The sequence below is a fragment of the Rhinolophus sinicus genome, chromosome 8 (genome assembly GCF_057876585.1).
Source record: "Rhinolophus sinicus isolate RSI-liver-muscle chromosome 8, RSI-T2T, whole genome shotgun sequence".
Taxonomy (NCBI): domain Eukaryota; kingdom Metazoa; phylum Chordata; class Mammalia; order Chiroptera; family Rhinolophidae; genus Rhinolophus; species Rhinolophus sinicus.
The window spans coordinates 40,648,898-40,673,789 of record NC_142508.1 but is presented as its reverse complement, the minus strand read 5'-3'; the positions used below and the strand labels follow the sequence as shown (position 1 = coordinate 40,673,789).

At 51.4% G+C, this 24,892-nt stretch overlaps 2 protein-coding genes across 2 annotated transcripts; one reads left to right on the top strand and one right to left on the bottom strand.

The window, feature by feature from the left end:
• The first annotated feature begins 8,294 nt into the window (after nt 1-8,294).
• Nucleotides 8,295-16,780, top strand: GIPR (gastric inhibitory polypeptide receptor). The gene is made up of 13 exons (XM_019754816.3): nt 8,295-9,087; nt 9,477-9,576; nt 10,147-10,254; nt 10,751-10,854; nt 11,599-11,702; nt 11,903-12,047; nt 12,827-12,986; nt 13,189-13,249; nt 13,580-13,649; nt 13,771-13,859; nt 13,967-14,105; nt 15,656-15,697; nt 15,791-16,780. Exons 1-13 carry the CDS (start codon nt 9,016-9,018, stop codon nt 15,998-16,000), a joined length of 1,404 nt encoding a protein of 467 aa, XP_019610375.2. The 5' UTR covers nt 8,295-9,015; the 3' UTR covers nt 16,001-16,780.
• Nucleotides 16,781-19,371: 2,591 nt separating this feature from the next.
• SNRPD2 (small nuclear ribonucleoprotein D2 polypeptide) lies at nt 19,372-24,690 on the bottom strand. The gene is made up of 3 exons (XM_019754873.3): nt 24,533-24,690; nt 22,761-22,940; nt 19,372-19,633 (listed from the first exon to the last, which is right to left on the bottom strand). Coding segments are annotated over exons 1-3 (357 nt in total). The 5' UTR covers nt 24,535-24,690; the 3' UTR covers nt 19,372-19,458.
• Nucleotides 24,691-24,892: the final 202 nt, after the last annotated feature.

Sequence of the window (24,892 nt, the reverse complement as noted above, 5' to 3'; positions counted from 1 at the left end):
ATTCTCTCTAGACCCCCCAAAGAGGTCTAGGACCAATGAGAGCCTGTCGCGCAGGCCCCTCCGCCAATACGGACATAGAAGGACGGGAAGGGGCAGGGCCTTCCCTGCTTTTCAGCCTGAAGCCTAACCACCGACTCTGAGAGAAAGATAGGGTGGAGGAAGACACTCCCATATTCCCAAAACCTTCTCCCTAATCTTTGAATGGATTTCCCAGAAATGGATTTCCCAGAATCTCCCTTGTGAGACTAGAACCCGACCCTGGAGTCTTAAATCCACCCAGATATCCACTAGCTCCTCCCTGGAACTCTTATTCTAGCCCAGTTCCCAGAGTCCTTGTTTATTAGATCTAGACCCGCCCCCAGCGGTTTTAGCTCCACCCCCAGAATCCTGCGGGAGCTAATGTCCTATTCACGCCCCCAAGAGCCTTTGGCACCGCCCCCTGGAGCATCCGAGGGCTTCGGTACTTCGCCCAGGGCCCTTGACACGACCTCATAGGATTAGCTCCTCCCTCAAGTCTGTTGTCCCTCCCTAACCTTTCCTTCCACTTCCATATCAGCAGCCCCTTAGTTCTTTCTCTACAGCCCTGATTTCCCACAACTTCATTATCCAGTCCGAATTTTGACACGGGTCCAGCTATGACGCCTGGCGGGCTGGTGGTCTATCGGAGCTAGCTCAGATGTTGGGGGAAGAGAGGAGGGTAGAAAACCTGACAATTGACTTAAAGAATAGTGGACTCCCGTCAACTGTAAAATAAATTAATTAGTTAATTAGTTAATTAATTAATTAAAATAGTGGACCACCTTCCCCAAGCCCCCAATGAGGGTCAGCACCTAGACATGACCAAACCTTGTTTTATTGGCAAGGGAAGAGAGCCCAAAATGGGAAGAGATTTGCGGATTGCAAAAGCCCAGGGCTTTGGAACCAGATTTATCTGGGTTTGACTCCTGACTCCACCCCTTTCTGGTTGTGGCCCTGAACGTCAGTTACCACGTGTGGGACATGGGGAAGCCCTATCTTGCCTACCTCTCTCATTCATTTAAAAATGTTTACTGAGTGCCTACTATGTGCCAAGCTCTGTCCTAGGTCCTGGAGATTCAGTAGTAACCAAGTCAACCCTAGAGTTTGTTTCTTATGGATCTTGCAGTTTGTGGAAGAAGTAAGCTACCATACACAAAGCAAATTAAAATAGCTAGCATTATTAAGTATCTACTACATGCCAAGCACTCATTTATCTTTACCACAAGCCCTATTGTCATCACAATTTTACAGATGAAAAAACAGTCAAGGAGCTGGTACGATAACTTCAGATCCCGGTATTACAGGGATAAAACAAAGTGGTATGATCAAGGACAGGAGAGAGGTTAATTTAGGGAAAGTGGGCCCAAGGAAGATCTGTCTGAGAAAGTAACATTTGAACTGAGATGTGAATGACAAGAAGAAAGGAAACAGTAAGTGCAAAGGTCCAGAGGTAGGTATGATTTTGGCATATTTCTGGGCAACAAGAAGACTGGTGAGAATAGAGCTGCAGAGGGAGAGGAGAGCAGGAGGCAGATGAGGTCAGGAAGGTAATGAGCTCGCCAGATCTTGCAGGGCCTCGAAGCCTGTGGGAAGATGTTTGTGATTTGCCACTGTATCCAAGCCCCCACTGAGGCCACAGATGTAAATCACCCATGAGTATACTGCTTGGCACACAGTAGGCGTACATAAATGATAGTAACCATAACCCCTATTCATTTCCCAGTGAATACGTACTATGTAAGTCACCAAGTCCCTGTTGACCTTAAAAATGTTATTTTACCAGCGAAAATGGAAAGTGGGTTTATTTGGGAACAGTAAAGAACTGCAATTTGAGAAAAGCAAGCTACAGCAAAAGCCATAGGCAAGTCCAACAGACAAAGGAGAGGAATGTTATTTTGGAGGAAGTTGGGAGGGGTTGTTTTGAAGGAAAGTCCATCCGAGAAAAGCGAGAGTTCAGGGAGATGATGGTTTCTCATTAACTGAATTGCTGGAGTAGTCGATTTCTTATAGAAGATGCAATACATCGTTTCTTTTTGGAGCCTATAATTGATGATTCTTTTCTGTTGAGGATTCTTACTCATATGTTGGGTTTATAATTGACGGTTCTTCCGGTAATTGACAGGGAGCGCTACTGTGTGAGAGCTCCCCCTTCTGGACTCCCAGATCCATTTTAGTGAGGTTTCCCTTTATTAATTTTCACAATCAATAATGGGTTCAAAATGACCAAAATAGATCTGGGCCATTATTCTATGATCACAGCTAATTGTTTTACTGATAGAAACAAAGCAGGAGTTCAGATTTCCTGCTCCGCAAACTCCCTCTTTTCCCACCATCCATCCGGATGATTCTAGGAGAAGGGAAGTCAGACTCCTATGTACAGAACTCTGCAGTAGGCTGCAGTGTGCTAAGGGTTGTTATGGGAGTGTCCCCAGAGGACTGTGGGAACCCAGGGGAATTCAGACCCTGTGTGGTTTATGTGTTGGGGAAGGGAGTAAAACCAGGGTGTGAATGAGGGAACCACAGGCAGGAGTTTAGGCTGGTGGGTTGTGTGTTGGGGGGTGGGGGAGGTAGTGAGGCTGACACACAACCTTGGGGGAATAGTCTGGCTTTTCTTTCTCTGCAAAATGGGAGTCATCCCAGCACCCGCTTCCCAGGGGAGAAGAGCAGGTTCAGTGAGCTCATGCCTGTCAAGTGCTCAGCATAGTGGCTTTTGGGTACAGCTAATGGAGCTGGTTTTATTACAAGTGCTTTCACAGAGAGATGTCAAAGACAGGAATGGGGAGGGGGCGGCTCTGCCAGGTGGCAGGGGGCAGGGCTCATGGTCTTGCTTTGTCTTTTCTCTCTGCCTCTAGGCTCGCTTCTCCATGCTACTTTTCTCCCTCGTCTCTGTCTCTGTCTCTCTTTATGTCTCTGTCTGGAAATTGGGTCCTTGACCCATCACATAGGAGCTCTGTCACCTTGAGCAAGTTATTTATCCTCTCTGAGCCTCAGTTTTTTCACCTGGAAAATGGAGATAAAAACACGTCTGCTGCAGGTCTGTTATGAGGATTAAGTGAGATACATATGTGTAAAATGCCCAATATATGGTACTTATTACTACTACTACTGCTACTATTACTACTACTTCTAATCTTGGACTTTTTCTCTTTCTTCCTCTGTCTTTCTGACTCTTTCTTTCTTTGTGTTTCTCTTTCTACCTCTCCTTCTGTCAGTCTATCTCTCTATTTAGGTCTGTGTCTGGGCTGGGAGTTCCATGAGGGCAGGGCAAGGGCTACCATGGTCACCTGGGTCCTCAATATAATGAATTGAACCCTGCTCTGTGCCAAACCAGTGTTGGGGTAAGGCAGGGGACCCAGCAGTGACCGAGACAGCCCCAGCTCTGCCCTACAGAGCTCACAGTCCAGGAAAGGAAATAATTATTTGTTGTATGAATGAATTAGCTAACTTTGAAGTGGGCTTGAAAGACTCAACACAAATTGGTGGAGCCATTTGAGGTAGAGAAAACTGCTGGAACCAGGTTGGGGACTGGGAAGAATTTAAAGAGTTAGGAATACATGGAGAGAAGGCTGGAGAGCTCAGAGAAGGCCTTAAAGGCTGTGCAAAGGAGGTTGAGCTTTCTCCTGAGGGTACTGGGGACCCATGGAAGGTTGTGAGCAGGTGAAGGACAGGGGCAGGTTTGTGCTTTAGCATGATCACTTTGGCTGCCTGGCTGCCCTATTGGACAATTGGCGGGGTGGATTGAAGGGAGAAGGGCCCGACTGGGCAAGAGATCTGAGAGAGGAGGGTCCTGGACCAGAAAAAGTGCTGCGGGGAGAGGATAGTGGGGTCAGATTCCAGAAACCTGAGGGAAAATACCTAGGCCAGCCTGCTCTGCTTGAGCTAGGAAAGGGGCATCAGGGCTTACTCACCACCACCACCACCAGGGGGCAGCCAAGGCTACAGGTTTGGGCACCTCCCAGGGCCGGGAGGTTTGCACCCAGATTTGGAGGTGGGGGTGAGTTGGAGCTGTCTGTGAGGCCCCATCGGAGAGCCCCTCTGCTTTCCTGCCCCCTCATCCTGGCCTCTCAGGCTCCTGGAGCCCCCACCCCACCCGCGCGAGATTATGTCAACACAGCCCCGCTGCTTCTGGCCAGGACAATATTTGCCCTCAGGATCTGGGAAGGTCGCTATGGAGACGTACTGCAGGGGGACAGGAAAAGGACGAGACAGAGTAGGGAAAGCACCCACCACCTCCCGGAAGAGGGCGAGGGGACCTGGGCATCTCTGCTTCATCTCTGTCTGATTGTGTCTTTGAGACACAATCCATATCTATCTGCGTTCCAAGTCTCTCTCTCTCTCTCTCTCTCTCTCTCTCTCTCTCTCTCTCTCTCTCTCTCTCTCTCTCTCCATGTCTGTCTTTCTCTGGGTTTCATGTCTCTATGTCTCTGTCTCTCCCTTGGATCCCATGATTTTTATGTTTGTCTCTCTAGGCGTCTGGATAGTGCGCACACACATACCCCTGTCTCTGGAGCACTGTCCCTCTCTGTCTCACTGGATCCCCTGTGCCCGTGTCATAGGCTCTCAGTCTCCCCTTCCTAGGTCTTCTCTCTCTGAGTCTCTGTCTCTGTGCCTCTCTTTGGGTCCCCATGTTTGTGGGTGTGTCTCTTTCAGTCTCTGTCTCTCTTGCTATCTCTCTCTGTCTCTGGGTCTCTTTCTTTCAGGCCTCCTCTCAGCAGTCCTGAATCTCAGGAGGCCATCTCAACCTCCCATTTCTGGCATCAGTCTTCGTGGGGTGCCCCCTCTTTCCATCCCTCTCTGCCTCATTTCTCCTGCACCATCTGCTGCCACTCCAGGCCCCTGCCTGCTCCCACACGCTCTGCTTGGCCAGGCAGCCCCATGGGGGAGGCACAGGCCCTCCAGCTTCCTCCCCACCACTGCATCCTGAAGTGGGGGGGCACTGCCTGGTCATTGCTGGGGTGGGGGCAAGGGGCCAACAGCCTGGAAACCCAGGGACAGAGGCAATGGAGAGAGAGAAACAGATAGGCACCCAGCAAGAAGATGGGAAAAAAGGAGAAGAGAAAGGAGAAAGTGTAAAGAGAGGCAAAAACAGGTTGATCTCTGTATGAGAGAGAGCAAAAGAAATAAGCAGAGGAGCGGAATGAAACTGGACGAAAGAGAAAAGACAGCTCTGCAAGCAAGAGAGGAAGACAGACAAACTGAGTGGGGTCTTGGAGAAAAGGAGGAAGGAGAAATTCAGATCAAAGAGAGAGAGAGAGAGGGTGGCCTGGATAGAAATGGACAACAGAGAGAGAAGGGCAGAGGAGAGGGCACAGTTGCTTCTCTACCTGCAGTTTCCGGAAGCTCTGAGCACAAGAACTACGTAATTCTCTCCAAAGATCCAAAGAGTGCCCGTGTGGCTGTGCTGCCCTCTCCCCAGACGCTGGGAGACTGAAGAGGACCCCAGGAGGGCTGAGAGGGGCAGGGGCATCTCCCCTCCTGTCCTCCATGCCCCCCCCAGTGCTATTCTGCCCTGTGTTCTCCTGGAGGGGCTGATGTGGGGGTGGTGCTGAGGGGTTCTGAGCCATGGCTCCTGACTCAGTCATCTCTCCTAAGACTTCATCTTTCAGGCTCTCTCTCCCTTCACCCTCTCCATCTTCATCTCTCAATATCTCTCTCAGTTTATACCTCTTCTCTGTCTCCCTCTCTTGGTCCATTTTTTCTCTCCTAGTTTCTCTCTCTCCATTTCTCCTTGTTTCTGTCTCTTTCGAATTCTTTTCATCTGTCTGTCTCCTCCTCTTGGTCTCTCTCGTCTCTGTCTCTTCCTGTCTCTGTTTGTCTTCGATCTTTCTTGGTTTCTTTTCCTGTCTCTCTCACCACCTCAATTCCCCTCCTCTGCTTCTCCCTCCCTTCTTTTCTCTCCCCTCCTCCATTCCAGCCTTTCCCCCTCCACCTTCGCAGTCCCACCAGAGAGACCCCTAGGCCCTCTGGGGGCCAAGGAGAGACTCCCTCCCAACCCCAACCTCTCCCTGAGGTGCCGAGGTGCTGGGCAATCTCTGACCCCTTTCCCTCTCCCCGTGAACTGAGCCTTTCCCAGGACCCAGAGGGCGCCAGGAATGTGGGGCAGAGAGCAGGGAGGCCAGCTGGAGGCCAGGAAGCCAGGACCCCCCCAAGTCACTCCCCTCCCCCAACTTGTCTCCTTTTGGTGCTGGACCTCACGCCATCCCTTACTCCCTGCCCCTCCTGGAGCCTCTGGGCCTCAGTTTCTCCTCTGCAAAATGGGCAGACTGGCCTCTGACCCACTTATCTTATAAGTCTCAGGGGAGTGTGTGCTCATAAATGTTAATAGCATGATTAATGTGCATGAATTGGTGGTTTGTGTTAAAGGGGGAGGAGAGTACTGAGAGCTGGGACTCCCTTTCCAAGTCCTACCTCTGACATGTACAGATGTTCCCCATATTTTAGGGCAAAGGAAGAGACTGGAAGTGGAGATGGTGAGGTGTGTGTTAGTGTGATTGTGGCCATGAGACCACGTGAGGCTGTGGGTTCGTGTGTGATTGTGGGATGTTGGTATGTGATCCTGTGTGACTTGTGAGTGCGGGTGAGTCTGTGATGGAGAGAGTGGTATATCTGTACAACCATGGCACTTGATGTGACTGTGAGGGTGACAGTATGACAATGTGACATTGGGAGCCTGTGAAAGTGTGTGCCTCAGTGATGGGGAATGTGTGTTGTTAGGATGTGACAGTAGACCCTGTAGGTGATTATGTGAAGTGTGAAACAATGTGTGTGGTTGTGTAACATTGTGCATAATCTTCAGATTGTGTCACTAAAGGAGTATATCGGGGTGGCCGATTAGCTCAGTTGGTTAGAGCATGGTGTTAATAACACCAACGTTGCCGGTATGATCCCCACATGGGCCACTGTGAGCTGCGCCCTCCTTAAAAAAAAAAAAAGAGTATATGACTATGTGAGAAACCATATAACTGTGTGCATTTATTTCATCAACAGTCATTCTTTGAGCCTTTCTGCTGTGCCCAAACCTGTGCTGAGTGACGCTGGGGACCCAGTGGTGACAGAGACACCCTGGCCCTGTCTTCACGGGGCACACAGGCCAGTGGGGGAGACAGATGGTGATGCGACCTCCATGAATGTGTGATTGACACAATATCACTGGAACTATGGAACGTTGTGATTGTGTTACTGTGTGAGGGGAGGAGTCCACGCCCCATATATGTGGCTGTGTGTCATTGTGCATGACTGTCAACCTTTGGGTGAGAGACCTTGGCTCTCTGGGTGTGACTGTAGCTTGTATGACTGAATGACTGTGAGGAACACATGTTCTGTGAGGAACAGTCTGTGAGATTCTGTTCTGAGCCTCTCTGTGGCTAAGTGAATGGGATTATATGTGACACTGTGCCTGTGACTGCGTGACTGCTTGCAGCTCTGTGGGCGATGGCTGGGTGGGACACTGAGAGACTGTGCATTGGGGGGATCCTTAGGATGATGACTCTGTGACTGCTCTCCCACGTGATCTTGAGTGACTGTGATACTCACAAGTGACTGGCCCCCTGCTCTGGGTCTTTGCCCCAGAGCTCCCCCCTCCTCTTCCCTGGCCCGCCCTGGCCCCGCCCCCTCCCACCACCACAGGCTGTCACCTATTCCAGAGCCTAGGAGAGACAGTGGAGGCAGCAGTGGAGGCAGCAGCAGAGGCAGCAGCAGGACAGGTGAGGGCTCTCCCTATCCTAGTCCCCATGTCCCCCTCAAGTCTCTGGGTCCCTATCTTTCTCTCTGTTTCTTAGCGTGTGACTATGTCTCTCTGTCTCTCTGTGCCCACAATCTCTTCCTCCTGTGTCTGTCTCCCAATTTCTTTTCTTTTTCAGTGTTCACAAGATGACCATTCACTTTATTAATTTTCAAATTATCAAGCACAAAACAATGTCCACATAAGTTATTAGTCAAGCCATTGTTTCTCATTCTAGTTGTGTAGGACACAGCTCCCTGGCCCATGCTGGTATTATGAGCCTTGTGCTCCCCCCTGGCTGAGGCAGTCGGTTGCCCGTCGTGGTCAGCGACCGCTCACAGCAGCTCACCACAGCTCTCACCGGCTGCCGGCCATCCCAATTTCCATTTAGTCTCTTGATAGTTCTGTACCTCCATCTCTCTTTCCCCCATTTTCTGTGTCTCTCTCCCATGTCTCTCTTCTCTTTGTCTCCTAGCCCACATTTCTGCCTCTGTCTTTCAGTTTCTGGTCTCTTGCTGTGCGTCTCTTCTATCTCCATGTATCTCTGTCTCTATATTTCTGTCTCATGCATCTCTGACTCTGCGTCTGCCTTTCTGGGGCTCCATCTGAGATCCTGCCGGCCCCGCTTTCCCTGCATGGTGCTAGATGGGGGGTGTTGGGAGTTAGACCAATGTCCAGACGTATGGGTCCCTACAAACCTCAGCCCAGGGTGTGACGCCTCTCTAGTCCCTAAGGAGAGGGTTGTCCCATCCACTCAGGCTTTATCCACAGTGAGGAAAGTTTGTAAGGTCGGGTTCCTATCTGCGATTTGAAAACCCTTTGGGCTCCGAGAGTGGGAATTCCGAGGGTCATTTCAAGCTCCATGCCTGACGGTTTCTGTGCCCTCCTTTCCAAGATGGTCCCCAGGTTCCCTATAGTCTCTAGGTCTAGACTCCCTGTGACATTAGTGCTTCCGCCCAGCACAGCTCTAGGGCAACCGCGCCCTCAGCAAACACCCCCCCCCCTCCACAGCCGCTGCTCCAGAAACAGCTGGGGGTGAGCCCCGGAATCACGTGTCGAATCCCAGCCTCGCCCCCTCCTCACGCGTCTCTCCCCCCAAATTCTCACGTGTGTGGACAGCGGGGAGCGCTGCCTCCGAGTCCGCGTGTATGAATTCCGGAGCCGAGTGGCTCTAGGGCGGAGGGCAGAGGGTCCGGATTTTGCTCTTGGACCCTCCAGGCCGCGCTGCCCCTCCGTGACCGGACCTCCTTCGCTCCCCATGCCCCGCCGCCCTCACGATGACAAACTGTCCGTCCTGGCGGCTGCTACTGCTGTTCTCGCTGTGGGGGCCGCTGCTCTGGATGGCGGAGGTGAGGACTCGAGGAGCTATCGGAGTTCAAGGCTTGGAGGGAGGTTTGGGGGAGGTTTTAAGTCTTCCCCCACTGCCGAGAGAGTTTTAAGACTGCCCCACTTGCCAAGATTCACGTTTTCATGGTTGTTTCTAGTCTCTCTTCTTTCGCCCTCAAATCCTCCTGATGATTTCCAGCCACTCCCCTAATTTTCCTGGAGGTGTTCAGTCCCCCACAGCCACTCCCCTGGTGGTTTCTAGGTACTCCACAAGAGTTAGAAGAGGTTTCTCAGCCACCCAAGACTCTGGGCAAAGCGAACAGCCCCCCCTCTAAGTCCCTCTCGGGTGTCTGGCCCACACCATCTGGGAGCGGGTGTCGGTCGGGGGGTCCTCCCTTCTCTCTTTCCGTAGACAGGCTCTGAGGGGCAGACGGCGGGGGAGCTGTACCTGCGCTGGGAACGCTACCGCAGGGAGTGCCAGGAGACGCTGGAGACGGCGGAGTCCCCAGCGGGTAGGACTGGGAAAGGGGTGGGCTGGGTGGACGGGACGCGCTGGGGCTGAGAGGGGTGGGCTTGGGGCGGGCCTAGGACTAACGGGCGGGGCCTGAGAGAGGAGCTGTCTGGGGTAGATGAGGGCTGGGTTGGAGAGGCCTGGGTGAGCTTGGCCTCGGTGGGAAAGGCTTAGAGCTGAGAGCGTGGGGACTGGGGCGAAACTCGGATTAGTGGGAGAGGCCTGGAAAGAAGCTTGAAATGGGCAGGGTATTGGGTGGGGCTGCACTGAATGGGTAGAGCCTGAAATGAACCGCGAAGGAGGTGGGGTTTGGGGTGGAGCCTAGGAAGGGCCTCGCAGAGTGGGAAGCACGTGCACTGGGAACTTGCATGGGGTGGGGGCAGAGCCGAGAGTGGGGCTGGAAGGATGGGCAGGGCCTTGGGGTCCGATGGGCAGAGAGCTGTGGAGAAGCAGGGATGGACCACTCTAGGTGGGCGGGGCTAGGGCCGGGCTTGTGTGTGTAAGGTGGGGCGAAGCATTGGGCTCAGGGTGCAGTAGGTCCCCCGACATCTGACCCCCACGCCCACCTCAGGCCTCGCCTGTAACGGGTCCTTCGACATGTACGTCTGCTGGGACTACGCTGCACCTAACGCCACTGCCCGTGCGTCCTGCCCCTGGTACCTGCCCTGGTATCGCCATGGTGAGTGGCCCCCAGGCTCTCCCTGAAACAAACAGCTCCTAAATCTTGCCCCAGACACCACTCCCTCAAAGCTCACCTACACCTCATCTCCTGCTCCTCTCTGGGTGTTTCTCCCTGTATGTCCGACCCTGGCTGGGTCACCCTGATCCTGTCTCTGTCACATAATGCCCCTCCTCTATCTCTGTATCTCTGAGGACCACCGGGTTTTTACTTTCTCTTTTCTGAGTCTGTCTCTGGGCATCCTGGTCTTCCTGTCCTAACTAGCTATGTGGCCTAGGACAGTTTATTTAACTTCCTCAACCTCCTCATCTGTAAAATGGGATTGATGACAGTACCAATTCCATAGGCCTTCTTATGAATATTAATTAATGCGTGTAAAATGCTATATGAGGTTTTTTTATCATCACCATCACTTTGGCTCTCTCTTTCTCTGCCATTTTATCACAGTTGGTCTTTCTGTCTCTGTCTCTTTCTCTGTGCCTCTGATCCCCTACAGTGGCTGCGGGCTTTGTCCTCCGCCAGTGTGGCAGTGATGGCCAATGGGGACCTTGGAGAGACCATTCTCAGTGTGAGAACCCAGAGAAGAATGAGACCTTTCAGGTAAGAACAGGTTAGAGATTCAGATTGAACGTCCAAGGAAAGGTGAAAAGGCAGCATCCTCATACCGAGCCTTGTACTGTTCAGAGCTCTGGGTTCCAAGGGACAGAAACTCAACTTAAACTTGCTTGATGATGGAGAAAAAAATGTACTGGCTTCTGTGATTGAAAAGTAGAAGGCCACAGCCTCAGGCACAGCTGAATCTAGGTGCTCAAATGATGTTGGGAACCTCTTTGTCTCTCACCATATCGTGCCTGTTTTTTTCTGTTCTGGCCTCATCTTTTCTGTGGGGTGGAAAAGGTGTTCCCCATTAGCACCAGGCTCACATCCCACCAACCAAGCAACACTGCGGAGATTGAACTTCGTTCTCAATAGCTCCAGCATAGTAATGTCCCAGGACTGACTCTTATTGGCCTGGTTTGGGTCATATTCCCACCCTGGACTAATCACTCTGTGTGTGTGTGTGTGTGTGTGTGTGTGTGTCATGGCGGCGGGGGCGTGGAGGGGGTTAGATATAATGCTCTGATTGGCTGGTCACATATCCAGCCCTGGAGCTGAGTGGTAAAGTCAGTCCCACTCAAATAAGAGTAGCTGGATCCCCCAGAGAAAATTGGGGTGCTGGGCAGAAACAAAGAGCGAGAGACAGATGGGAGAGGCTAACTGGTTGGGGAGGATTTGGTAGATACCTAGCCCCTTCTGGTCCTGGGGGAAGGGCTGAGCTCTTTCCTTTGTCCCCCACCCCCACAGGACCAAAGGCTGATCTTGGAACGGCTACAGATTGTGTACACTGTGGGCTATTCCCTGTCACTGGCCACACTGCTGCTAGCCCTGCTCATCTTGAGTTTCTTCAGGTGGGACCCCCCAGCCTGGAGCGGCAGTGGCAGTGACTGGGCCCCACTTTGCCCAGTAAGATGGAATGGTCAGACTCCAGACCATCAACAAGCACCCAATGGTGGTTCTGTGGGAAGATGGGCCATGAGGTGGTTTAAAGGGCTCTAGATAGTGGAGGACAGGTCTCCAGGGGTCTCCAGACTGCCTCCCAAACCCCCAGGCGGCTGCACTGCACTCGCAACTACGTCCACATCAACCTGTTCACATCTTTCATGCTGCGGGCGGCAGCCATCCTCACCCGAGACCGGCTGCTACCTCCACCTGGCCCCTCACCTGGGGGCCAGGCCCCGATCCTGTGGAACCAGGTGAGCTTCACCCCTCTTTCTCATATTGGGATTCTGCCTCCTCTGGTGGGCCTAGGAGTTTCCCAATCTATTTACTACCTCCTACACTATCAACAGTATCTCTCTTTTGACCCCTCCAAACACATTTGGAGAGGGGGCCCTCCCAACTCAGCTTCCTCCATTATTGACACCATCACCTCCTTTACTGGAATTTTCCATTTCCTTTCTTTCATTATCTTACCCATCATTGGACTTTTCCACCAATGAAAGAGTCTTCTGCTGGAGATGAGGAAGAGACAGGATGGGAGAGGCTAACTGGTGGGGGAGGATTTGGTAGACACCAGTTTGTTACTGGGAGACAAGGTGGGAGAGACTAGAGACTGGGGGCAAAGGTAAGAAAAAGTATCTGGTGATGAGTTGGGCCATGCCAATTGTTAGGGAACCATGCGTGAGAGAGTCCATATGCTGGTGGGAGAGGGGTGAGGAAATGGGAGAAACCTTTGGATAGGTGGAGTAGTTGAATTCAATTCTTAGGGGATGCGGTGGGTGAGGCCATATTTGGGGGCTCTGGGGGGAATTCTGATAGCAAGATGGAAGATATCAATTGTTTAAGAGGGTGGAGTGGGAGACATCTTGTATGGTGAGAGAAACCAACCACAGATACCATCCTTTGGTGATGTAGTGTGGGAGGAGAATATTTGATGGCAAGAGATGGGGGTGGAAGGACAACCAGGTGGAAGACTGTTTGGGGGCACCTGGGGAGCCCTCACTGCCACCTCCCTGTCTGGCCACCCCCTTAGGCTCTAGTCGCCTGCCGAACAGCCCAGATTATGACCCAGTACTGCGTGGGCGCCAACTACACGTGGTTGTTGGTGGAGGGCATCTACCTGCACCGGCTCCTGGTGCTTGTGGGAGGTTCCGAAGGGGGCCACTTCCGCTACTACCTGCTCCTCGGCTGGGGTGAGCCCCGACCCTGTCCCCTGCCCAGCCCAGCGCGCCTCCGTTGCCCCACTACCCTACTGGTTTGCCTCAGGTCTCCTCCCGTCTCTAGTCTTTTGCCTCCCCACCCCGGCGTGGGAATTCCGCGGGTCTTGGGCCTGGCGGGGCCCGTGCGCGCTCTGACAGCTGCGGCGGGGTGGGGGGTGGGTCGGGGTCTGCACAGGGGCCCCCGCTCTTTTCGTCATTCCCTGGGTGATCGTCAGGTACCTGTACGAGAACACGCAGTGAGTCGCTGGGTCTGGGTCTGGGCCTGGGAGGTGGGCGGGGCTTTAAGGGACACGGTCGGGGTGTGATGGAAACGTGGGGTGGTTCCGATGTCACCTGGGGGCTTGGAGGGGATGTGGGTGGGGTTCTAAAGGAATGGGAGCTTGGAAAGATCGTGTTCGTAGACTACTGGAAGAGGCGGGATGAGGACCTGGACCTGGATAGTAGCGGGCGGGGCTTTAAAGGAATGTGGGTGTGGCATTAAGGAAGGTGGGCGGGGCCTGGAGAATGAATGAGCGATCCCGTGCATCTAGTGGTTTTCAATCTCAACTCTAAAACCCTTCCTTCAGGTGCTGGGAGCGGAACGATGTTAAGGCCTTTTGGTGGATAATACGCACCCCTATCCTCATGACCATCTTGGTACGGCCGGCCCCGCCTCCTCCAGGCCGTCCTCAGGGATTTCCCATCCTGGGAAGCGGGGCTCCACCCTCTGCCTCCCAGGACGGGGTCGGGCTGGGTCAGCTTCTGTTTCTCCCCGTAGATTAATTTCTTCATCTTTATCCGCATTCTTGGCGTCGTCGTGTCCAAGCTGAGGACACGGCAGATGCGCTGCCCGGACTACCGGCTGAGGTGGGGGAGGGGGAGGACAGTAGGAACGAAGGGAAAGGGTTCCGGGTGTAAGATGGGGGATCCGGGGCCGCGGGACCACTGCCACCCTCTACCACTGCCACCCCCAGGCTGGCTCGCTCCACGCTGACGCTGGTGCCCCTGCTGGGTGTCCACGAGGTGGTGTTTGCTCCCGTGACAGAGGAACAGGCCCGGGGCACCCTGCGCTTCGCCAAGCTCGGCTTTGAGATCGTCCTCAGCTCCTTCCAGGTGCTCAGGCTGGGCACAGGGGCTACATCCTTCGACCTGTGGCCCTTCTCCCCAGAAGGGCAGGAGGGCTACAGTCATCCTCTGGCGCGGCCACTTAATGGGATGTGACGATGGGGTTCGGTTCATTCATTCCACACAAAATACTGACCTAGCGCTGTGATGAGCTGAGGCAGCAGGAACCTAGACAGGAGTTGGGTGGTCTCAGCTGTACTGCCTCCTGGGGGAGATCAGGGGCTTTGAGACCTGACAGGGATGGGGCCAAATCAGGTCTGTCACTTCCCAGCTCTGTGGCCTTCACATCAGGGTAGAAGCTAGGGTGAGGCAAGAGACGTGCTTGAAGCCAAAATGTAAGGAGGCTCTCACTCCAAAATTTAAAACTGGCCTCAACTTGCTTGCTCTGCCCTAGTCCCTACTATGCTTTACCTCGTTGGGCCTCAGTTTTCTCATCTCTAAAGTGGGACAACAGTAGTGTCTCCCCACAAGGCTGTTCATTAAATTCAGCAAACATTTATGAAAAACTTACTATATGCTAAGCACCCTTCCAGGTTTACTATGGGGGGATAGAGCCAAGAACAAAATGGTCCCTACCCTCTAGTGGGAGAGACAGATGCTAAACAAGCTATATGAGTAAAATATACAGAATAGCAGATGGTGAGGTGTGCCTAGAAGGGGGGGGGAAGCAAGAAAATAGAAGAAGTGAGGATCAAAGAAGAATGGGGTTACAGACAGGGGGTCAGGGAAGGCCTCCCTAAAAAGAAGATATGGGAGCAGAGATTGGATGAAGGTGACGGGTCCAGGGAGACAGATATTTTGAGGAAATGTTCCAGGAAGAGAAATCTCAAGTGCAAGATCCCTGAGGTGACAGAGAGTACCTGTGGTGATGGTGGAAGGCTGGCATCCAGGGAGTGGGAGCCAGCAGGAGCAAGGAGATAGGACAAGTAATATCTTAACAATAACATAAATAATTGATTTGTATTAATGTATCAAATGATTTATTAATTATAAAGTTTTATATTTATTTAAATTCCTATGTAAAACATGCATTTATACAAATATAACACAACTAATGATTATTTATTAAGAATTAACAATCATTAACAATTAAGTAAATAATCATAAGTTGGTTTATCAATAATTAATAATGATTATATCATGTATAATAATGGTAAGATAAGTTATAATGAAATTAAGGAAAAGGTTTAACACTATGTGTCAGGCACTACAGCTTCTTGCATATTAATACCTCAGTTCTCACAACCACCACTGTACTACCCCATTTTCCAGATGAAGAAACTGAGGCCCAGAGGGATTAAGCAGCTTGCCCAAATTGGGAAGCGGTTATCACACCCAGGATCCCCTGTGCTTAACCTCTTTATTGATCAGCAAACCAGGGGGGACAAGGGGAGGAGCCGAGAGCCAGGGAGAAGTTGACTGCAAAAGTCTGGGAGCAGGGTGGCAGCCAAAGTGGTCTGGGGCCTGGCAAGGGTCCGAGCTCTTCAAGGGGTATTTATAATGCCCACCCCGATTTAACCGCGCGCCTCTTCTGGCAGGGCTTGCTGGTCAGCGTCCTCTACTGCTTCATCAACAAGGAGGTAGGGAGAGCCCCGCCCCGCCGCCCGCGCCCTCTGGCGGCTGCGCAGGGAACGGCGCGCCTGGCACTGCCTCTGAGCGCCATTCGGTTGCAGGTGCAGTCGGAGGTCCGCCGTGGATGGCACCGCTGTCGCCTGCGCCGCAGTCTCAGCGAGGAGCAGCGCCAGCCCCCGGAGCGCGCCTCTGTGTCCCTGCCTTTGGGCTTTGGATGCGGCCAGGTCGCCACTGGCCGCGTCCCGTCCTCGGGAACTCTCCCAGAGCCTGGGGATGCTGCTGCCAGCCCAGTCTTGGAAAGTTACTGCTAGGCAGTGGGATTCCTGTGTTGTTAGCATGTATTTATTGAGCGCCTACTGTATACCAAGCCCTGTGTGGAGGGCACTGGGGAAATGGGGGTTAAGGAAACAGAGGATAAGGGCCCTGTCCTCCTAGAGTTCACAATTCAGTGTGGGAAACAGACCGTGAAGGCAATACATCAAGTTACACATACGCTGTGGAATGGCTTATGAAGAAAAATTCGAAGGGGAATTAAGGAGGTCTGGAAGTACATCTCTGAGGTGACATTTTTAAGCCATGTCTGCAAGAGGTGAAGGAGACAGCTTTGAGAACTGGAAGACAAGATTGTAGACAGAAGGAACAGCACCTGCAAAGGCCCTGAGGCAGGAAGGAGCTTAGATGTGTCTTAGGAATAGAGGGGTGGACTGGACTGCATGGCTGGAGTGGGATGAGTCAGAGCCAACACCAAGGGAGAGCGAAGTGGGCAGGGGCACGAGAGTTGCGATTTTACTCCAGGTGCACTGAAAATTCTTAGCAGGAGCACCTCATGGGCTCATGTTTTAAACAGATCCTTCTGTCTGCCCTGTGGGGGGAACACGTTATGAGGGGCGGGGACGGAAGCTGGGAGCCTAGTGCAAAGACTGCCAGTGGGAGTTGATGGTGGCTGGACCAGAGTGGTGGCCACGGAGGGGTGTGAAGTCGTTGGATTTGAGCTGTTTGAAAGGTAGAACTGAGGATTTGGCTATGGATCACATGAGGAAAGTGTAGTAAGGAGAGAAGTCCAGGAAGACTCCTAGGTTTGGGACAGTGGAGAGAGGAGAGAGGGAGATGGGGTTCAGAGTGGGGAGAACCAAGCTGGGACTAATGGTCTGGAGCTCACGGGGAAGGTCAGACTCGGAGACAGAAATGTGAGCGGCACTGGGGTCCAGAGAGGATTCAGTGTGTAAATATAAACACGGGCAATTCAGGGCAGCTCAGAGCCGAAACCTGACATCCAGAGGCCAGGACCACTGCTAGCTAGGGAGTGAGGCCACACATCCCACCCCCCTCCTGGGCAGCCCCTGGGAACTGGGAAATGGAGAGGAAGCCAACAGCTTCATTGTAGCTGGACCACCTCTATACACACAAGACCCTCACTCCTAAATCCTTCCCCCTCCACACACACTTAGATTCAGTTAGTACCTGGGTGTCATTCTTTCCCTTGGAGTCCCCAGCTCCCTGGACAGATAAACTCAGTCCTTTAAGCATGAGGTGCCCCTGCTGGATCCCTCTTGTGGGTTCTGGGAGGGTAGGGCCCTTGTAAATAAAGCATGAGAAACAGTTGTTTTCTGTGGGGTTTTTGTGTGGGGTGAATCGTCTTGGCCAGGCCATAAAGGGACATGACTGAGGCGGGATGCAGGGCTGGGTGCCTAGAGTGGCCTCGCACACCCTGGAGGGTAGCACTGTGCATCTTCAGCCACGTTGCCATGAGAACATGAATATCGTGCTGCCACTGTCGTCACTGCCTAAGAGAAAACCCCAACTGGAGATGTTTGCATGATCTCCTGATAATTTAACTGTTTGCAATGTGTACAAGTAAAATTAGTGTGTGCACACGCGTGCCAAACATATTGAGGGCTGCTTCTCTAGAAAGGTGATGTAGGAGTAAAGCTGCAGGCCACAGCCTGGTTCAAATCTTCGTTTGGCTACTTATTAGCTGTGTGACTTGGGGAAATTCTCAGCCTCCCTGTGCCTCAGTTTCCACTCTGGGAAATGGATGTAATGATGGTACCTTGCCTGAGAGTCCAATGAGTTCCTCTTAGGTTACTGTCTGAGGCATGATGCACATTAAACGCTTGGCCTGGTGCTATTCCTGCAGCCTCTGCTTTCACCTTCAGCACTGAAGCCAGAGGTGATCAGGAACCATCTGGGCAAGGAGCTGGGTGGAAAGGAGCTGGGTGAGGATGGAAATTCAGATTGACACAAATCAGGGTGCCAGGCTGGAATCTTTGCCACCAGCCTGCAAGGCAGGGGAACCAAGTTCCATCTCCTAGGAAGGACACATCAACAACCAGGGGCAGGTGGGACAGATATGAACACAGGACTGTGACTCCAGGGGTTGTCTGTCCTTGCTCCTGCACGTGAACCTAATTGCCAGGGATATGTCCTGCAGCAGCACCACTGCTCCCACTTTATGGAATATTGTGGCTCCATCCTGCTCCCCCATGGTCAAGACTGTTTATAAGGACCTGGCTTCCTAAGTCTGAACGTGGCTCCATCATTTCCTGAGTGACGCTGGGCAAGTCATTACCCTCTCTGGGCCTTAGCTCTCTCATCTGTAAAATGGGATGGCTCTAGTGTCTACCCCCCAGATGGAAGTTCCAATTACACCACCTGGTAAACATGCGACTTTATAATCCCACAGCTGTCGCCCAGTGTGTCAGACCCTCTCCTGCTGCAGGGCCCCCAGCTTTGCCACTACCGGGCTTACAGGGTAACTCAGGCCGTGCCTTTCATAGTTCAGTGTCAAAGACCCTGACCTCAGGCCTTCCAATTCCTGCAGCCACCTGGCGGTCAGCCCTATCTGAGGACAGAGAGATGCAGGCAGAGACCGAACACAGAGCTCTGGGTTGGGGAAAGCCCGATGTGTATCCGAGGAATCTCCCCCAATACGTAAGGCCCCTTTTCTCACCTCTATTTCCCCAAGCTTGTCAGAGAATTTCTCTCAAGAGTAACCAGGTTCTACTTTGAGGGACAGCAGAACTCAGGGGTTAAGCCACAGGCTCAGGAACAGGATGGGCTTGAATCAAAGCATCACCACTTCCTGGCTGGGTGTCCCTGGGAAGTGACACAACTTCTCTTGTGCCTCAGTTCCTCCTTCTGGAAATTAGAGGTAATAACTAATAGTGCCTGCTCAGAGGTGTTGGGAGGAAGTCTAAACAGCACGGGGGTAGGGCTGGCACCCCAACAGCTCAGCAGGTGATAGCATGATTGCTATTAGTATTTGGGTACCAAGTGCTTTAAATGTGTATCCCCTACTGTCAGTGAGGGCAGGTCGGGAGCTCTCCTGGGCACTGATGCGTCCACAGCATTGCAACACAGAGCTGGACACAGAAGAGGCACTTGGGGAATGTTTCCTGACTGAACTGGAAAAAAAGACCAGAAGAAATTTCAAGCAAGGCTGACTCATTGAGGAGAAAGGAGAGACAAGGTGACGAGGTAAAGGTAGAAAATAGGAAAAGAGCAAAAGCTTTCCTCATCCGAGTCACTTCACAAATGGGGAAATTGAGGCCTGGAAGGGACACAGACAGGGCCTCTTCACCTGCTCAGAGGTCCTGATCCCAGCGCTTGGACCCATACCCAGCTGCCTCCCTCCCCCCAAAGCCACCCCACTCACAAGGCCCTGGGAACAGACAGAGGCCACTAGAAAAAAACAAAGGACTTTATTACCATCTGGGAGGGCAGGTCTTTGCAGGACAGGGGAGCAAGTTCTGATGGCAAGAGGAGGCCCCTACTTGCCAGCGATGAGGGGGTTCCGCAGGACCACGATGACCGAGTCCCCTCGCAGGAACATCTTAGAGATGTAGCGGTCCTTGTTGACTGGCTTGGACTTCTTCTTGCCCTTGCCACTCTTGGGGACCTCCGTCCACATCTCCTTCACATTCTCCAGCACCATGTTGCAGTGCCTAGTGGGGACAGGGGGTGGAGAGGCACTGCGAGTGAGGGGGCCGCCTTCAGACTGCCCGGCTGGGGGAAGGTGTAGGACCCGGGCCAAGACGCCACCTCTGCCAATCCTCAGTTCGAGGTCGGGCAAAGGCCTTCACCCCTGTGTGCCTCGGTTTCCTCCTCTGTAAAATGGAGACATTCACAGGGCCCACCTCATAGGGCTGCTGTGAAGATATTAATAAAATGAAGCAACACAGCATTTCTGTGAAGGAATAGGGCCTGGCACAGGGTGAAGGCCAACGAAATGGTGCTTTTTAACTCCGAGTATTTCGGAGGCATCAGCAAAGGACCCGCTTTTCTTTGGAGAACCAAAGGCCCCTGGGGCAGCTCATGAGCCTCCACTGCAGTCCTGCCTTGTCCCCGTCCTCAGGGCGCCAGCTGGGCACATGTGGTAACTATGCATCTGCTCACTCGACAAATACAATGACTATAGCAAAGAATTAAAATACACTATCCCTGCCCTCATGGGGTCCGCATCCTAGTGAGGGGAGAAGGACTCTAGGCAAGTGAACAAAGAGACCTGTAATATGCTGTCAGGCGGTGGTAACTGCTATGAAGAAACACTAAAGCAAGGTGAAGGGATAGGAGGATACACGGAAACATCACCAAGTGGTAAGAAAAAAATGGTGGCAGTGGAATCACCTAGGGAGACTGGAAACAAGCCAGAGGGAAACTTTTCATTGGACTGTTATTACTGTTTTTGGAATTATGTGAACAGATTACCAATTTAGAGAAAATAAGTTAAAAAAGTAGTAGCATTCCAATACAGAAACATTTCTGAGGTATTAGGTTGATGCAAAAGTAACTGTGATTTAAAAGGTTAAAGACAATTGCAAACAACGCAATTACTTTTGCACCAACGTAATATATTAAGGGGAAAAGCCAAGGTCTAAAACTGTGCTGGGATGGCTGGTTGGGTCAATGGTTAGAGTGCAGCACGCATAACACCAAGGTCGCCGGTTCAATTCCCACATGGGCCAGTGAGCCGCGCCCTCCACAACTAGATTGAAAACAACTTGACATGGAGCTGATGGGTCCTGGGAAAAAACCCACTATCCCCCAGTATTCCCCAATAAAAATTTAAAAAAATAAAAATAAAACTGTGTGCTATGCCATTAGCAGTGATTCAAAAATAAACAGAAAAAACATCCTCCTATACGGTATCTATATGTATGCATATCTATACGTATGATACAGTCAAGTGACACTCTAGGAGGAGACCTGAGAGATTAGCCATGGTGAGGACCCTGGGGACAGCAGTTGGGGGGGTGGGGAGGAAAGACTTGCTCTTCATTGGGCGCCTTTTATATCTTTTGAATTTTGCTTCAACTGTGCATTACACTGCTCACTCAAGAAAACAACATAATGAAGCAAATAAATAAGGTGGTTAAGAATGTCTTAGCTGACTTGCAACGATGTCCTCAGACCACTGATATGTATGAAAAACAAGATGCCTACGAGCACAAGGAAGATTCTATTTTAAAAACTATTTTGTATTAGGACAGGTCAATTATACCTCAATAAAGCTGTCAGCTAACACCACAAAGGACTCCCTAGATATAGGTATGTATGCGAGTCAAACGTGGCAGGATACATACTAAGGTAGGAGACTAATATGCGGGCAGAGAAGGCACTAGGGGAAAAGGAGAAAGAGTCACCTTGAAAGAAAAAAAGAATTTAAAACAAATATATATAGGGGCGGCCGCTTAGCTCAGCTGGTTAGAGCGCAGTGCTAACAAGGTTGCTGGTTCGATCCCCCACATGGGCCACTGTGAGCTGCGCCCTCCACAACTAGATTGAAAGTACTCAACTTGGAACTGATGGGTCCTGGAAAAACACACTTAAAATAAATAAAATTAAAAAAAAAAAATAAATAAAATAAATATATATACACACACCACCACCAACCTACTGAGCAAGCACCACGCGCACAGGCCTCTTCTGAGCACTTTCTAAGCATTAAAACCTCCTCACTGCACCTCACCCAGGAGATGCTATCTCCCACGTCTAGGGCAGGAACTAAACACAGTGGGGTGATGGGAACTCAGCCCAGATCATAAACTTTGGAAGTGACAGAGCCTGTGTTCAAATCCAGATCTATCTGCCTCCATGTGCTTGGCACTTCCTGTTGTTCTTATTCTCATTTTACTCAAAAGGAAACTGAGGCTCAGAGGGAAAGACTTGTCCATGGTCACATAATAGCTAGTGGCCAGAACATTCCAGAATCAAGCCTCAGCACACTACAGTGAAGAAAGCACTTCCCAGATGCTAACTATGCAGCTTCTATGTTTACTGAGCATTTGTCATGTATTAGGCACGGGGCCCTTTGCTCTTCATACCCAGTATCATTTGGTCCTTACAACTGTTCTCTGAGGGGTATTATAAGGAGACTGAAGCCCAGACAGGAAAACTCCTAGTCGCTCCCTCTGGCTGAAACACTCAGACCCTCGCTTACTCCTTTCTGTTATTCAGGTCTGTTCATTGCTGCCTCTTCCCATGAGGCTGCTCTGATTACCCATCTAAGAAAGTACTCCCTTCCCAGTACTCCATACCCTTACCTGGCTTTACTTTTCTTCATATGAGTTCTCATCTTTTGTCTTTTTGACACATTATTTGTTGTCGGCTTCCCTATCTATACCATAAGCTTCCTGAGTATAGGAACCATGTGTATTTTAGTCATTGAGGTATTTCCAGAGCCTGAAACAGTACCTGGCACGGGTGCACACTCGTATTATGTAATAACTAGGTAATAGCATACTGTGTGCCAGATGCTGTACTTCTAGTGACTTACTACACTTCCCATGTATTAAGCCACTGAATATTTACAAACACCATGATTACTGCCACCGCATGGACGAGACAGTCACTTGCCGAAGGTCATGTGGCCGCTAAGAACAGAGTGGCGACATAAACCCAGGAGGACTGGCTCGTAAGTATATGCCCATAACCACTGTACTGCACAGCTGGAGGGGCAGCGGGTTTTAAGATGCTCACTCCCCTGGCCTCTGAGAAACCTGGTATTTAGGCTCCTCAGACGGGAGCTGGGACCGCTTCTCCAGCCTGATCAGAATAGACCCAGGCACTCACCTGTCAAAGGCCTTCACACGGCCCAGGAGCTTCTTGTTGTTGCGACAGTTAATGAGCACCTGGGTGTTGTTCTTGACCGACTGTGTGAGTACGGAGAGTGGGCCTGTGTTAAACTCCTCCTCCTCCCGCTTCTGCAGCTCCTCCGGGGTCATCTCACTCTTGGGCTTGTTAAGGAGGCTCCTGAGTGGGCAAGTATGGAACCCATAGGTGAGAGGGCTCGGTGCTGGAGCACGGTCATGGCACTCAGTGTCTCTCCAACCTTTCCCCAACACACCCACCCTCCTGCTCCGTCCTCGCTGGCATCACCATCTGGATGGTGATTTCCAATCTTGCACGTTCTAGGTTGTGATCCACAACACCCAACCACCTCAACTTACTCTATCCACAGCCTCCCTCATTTCCATCAATGGCAACTCCATCTTTCTAGTTCTTTGAGCAAAAACTTTGGTGTTGACTCTTTTTTGTCTTGCACATCCTACAACCTGACAGCAAATCCTGTCATCTGCCTGTCAAATATATCCAGAATCTGACCATTTCTTACCACAACCTGAATCTCCATCATCTTTCTCCTAGTGTCTTACTGAGCTCCCTGCCTGCACCCCACACATGCTCCCCAATAGTGTGTTCTCCACAGACCAGTCCTGGGGTTTTGTCAAGATCTAAGTCACATCATCTTACTCTTCAAAATCGTCCTGTGGCTCCCTTCTTAGTGTAAAAAAGTAAAATCCGGGCGGCCGGTTGGCTCAGTTGGTTAGAGCACAGTGCTCTAACCAGGGTCGCCGGTTCGATTCCCACATGGGCGACTGTGAGCTGCACCCTCCACAACTAGACTGAAAAAGACTTGACTTGGAGCTGATGGGTCCTGGAAAAACAGTTTCCCAAAAAAATTTAAAAAAAAGTAAAATCCAAATTTTTTACCATACCCTACATCTCTCTCTCTCAGTTCCAGTCACAGTGGCCTTCTGGGTGGCCCTTTAAGGTATTAGGCAAACTTTTCTCTTGGGCCCCTGCATTTGCTTTTTCCTCTGCCTGGATGCCTCCCCAGTTATCTTTGTGGTTCGAGCTCTCACTTTCTTTACTCAAGTGTTGCCTTCTCAATGTGTCCTTCTGTGACAGTTATTAGTTACTGTCTCTCAAAAGTGGCACTCCCCATTGTTTTCACCCTGCTCTGTTTATTTATTCATAGCCCTGGTCACCTAACACACCATATACTTTACCTGTTTATTATCATTACGCTAATTATCTACCTCTTCCCACCCCATAAGCTGCAGGTGGGAACTTTTCTTGGAGAGGGGTATTCACTGATATATCTCATATACCTAAAGCAGTGCCTGATACATGAGCACTTAATAAATAATTGCTTAATGGATAAACTAAAATCATTCCTGTGACTCGTTATCCGTAAAGTTGCGAATTAGGTCGAAAGGCGAACCGTCTCCAGCTCAAATTATCCGGATAGTCCCTCACCTCTAATCGTTGTTCCTAAAAGTCCGCACTCTCCTCTCCCAAGTTCTTTTTCGTAAAATCGTTTCCCCTTAAAATTACTTGGAAAGCTCCCAGCCCATTATCTGCTAAAGCTGTTCCCTCTCCCGAACCGATCCTGGGTCAAAGGCCCCATGCCCGTTCTCAAACTCAACACAAGAAAAGTACGCCACTTTACCCCTAAAAATCTCTGCCTCAGCCCTCCGTTCTCCCCACCCCCTTCCACCGGTCAGTGACCAAATTTCCACCCTCCACCCCACGCCCGCCGCTTTAGCCTCGACCGGCCTCACATGGTGGCAGCCGCTGCGCTTTCGGATCACTCTGGTTTTCTCCGCGCTTCCTCCGCTTCCGAAGAGAAAACGCGAAAGAGGCGGGACTTCCGCTTCCTGTGGCCCACTTCCGTGGCCGCCTGCGCAAACCCAACTAGCTGTGGGGGCGTGGCCGATTCTTGCCATAGCAACCCCCGCCAGCCTTGCGCCACGCTGGGGTAAAAGCCTTGCTTAGTGGTTCATGGCCGTTCAGGATATACAGAACAGATATTCACAACAACGGAGAGAAAAAGAGAGAGGGAGGGCCCGAGTCAAATCATGTTGTTGTGGAACAGTACAGGTTGCGAGAAAGGACACGCCATTTCTAAATGCCCGCCGGCC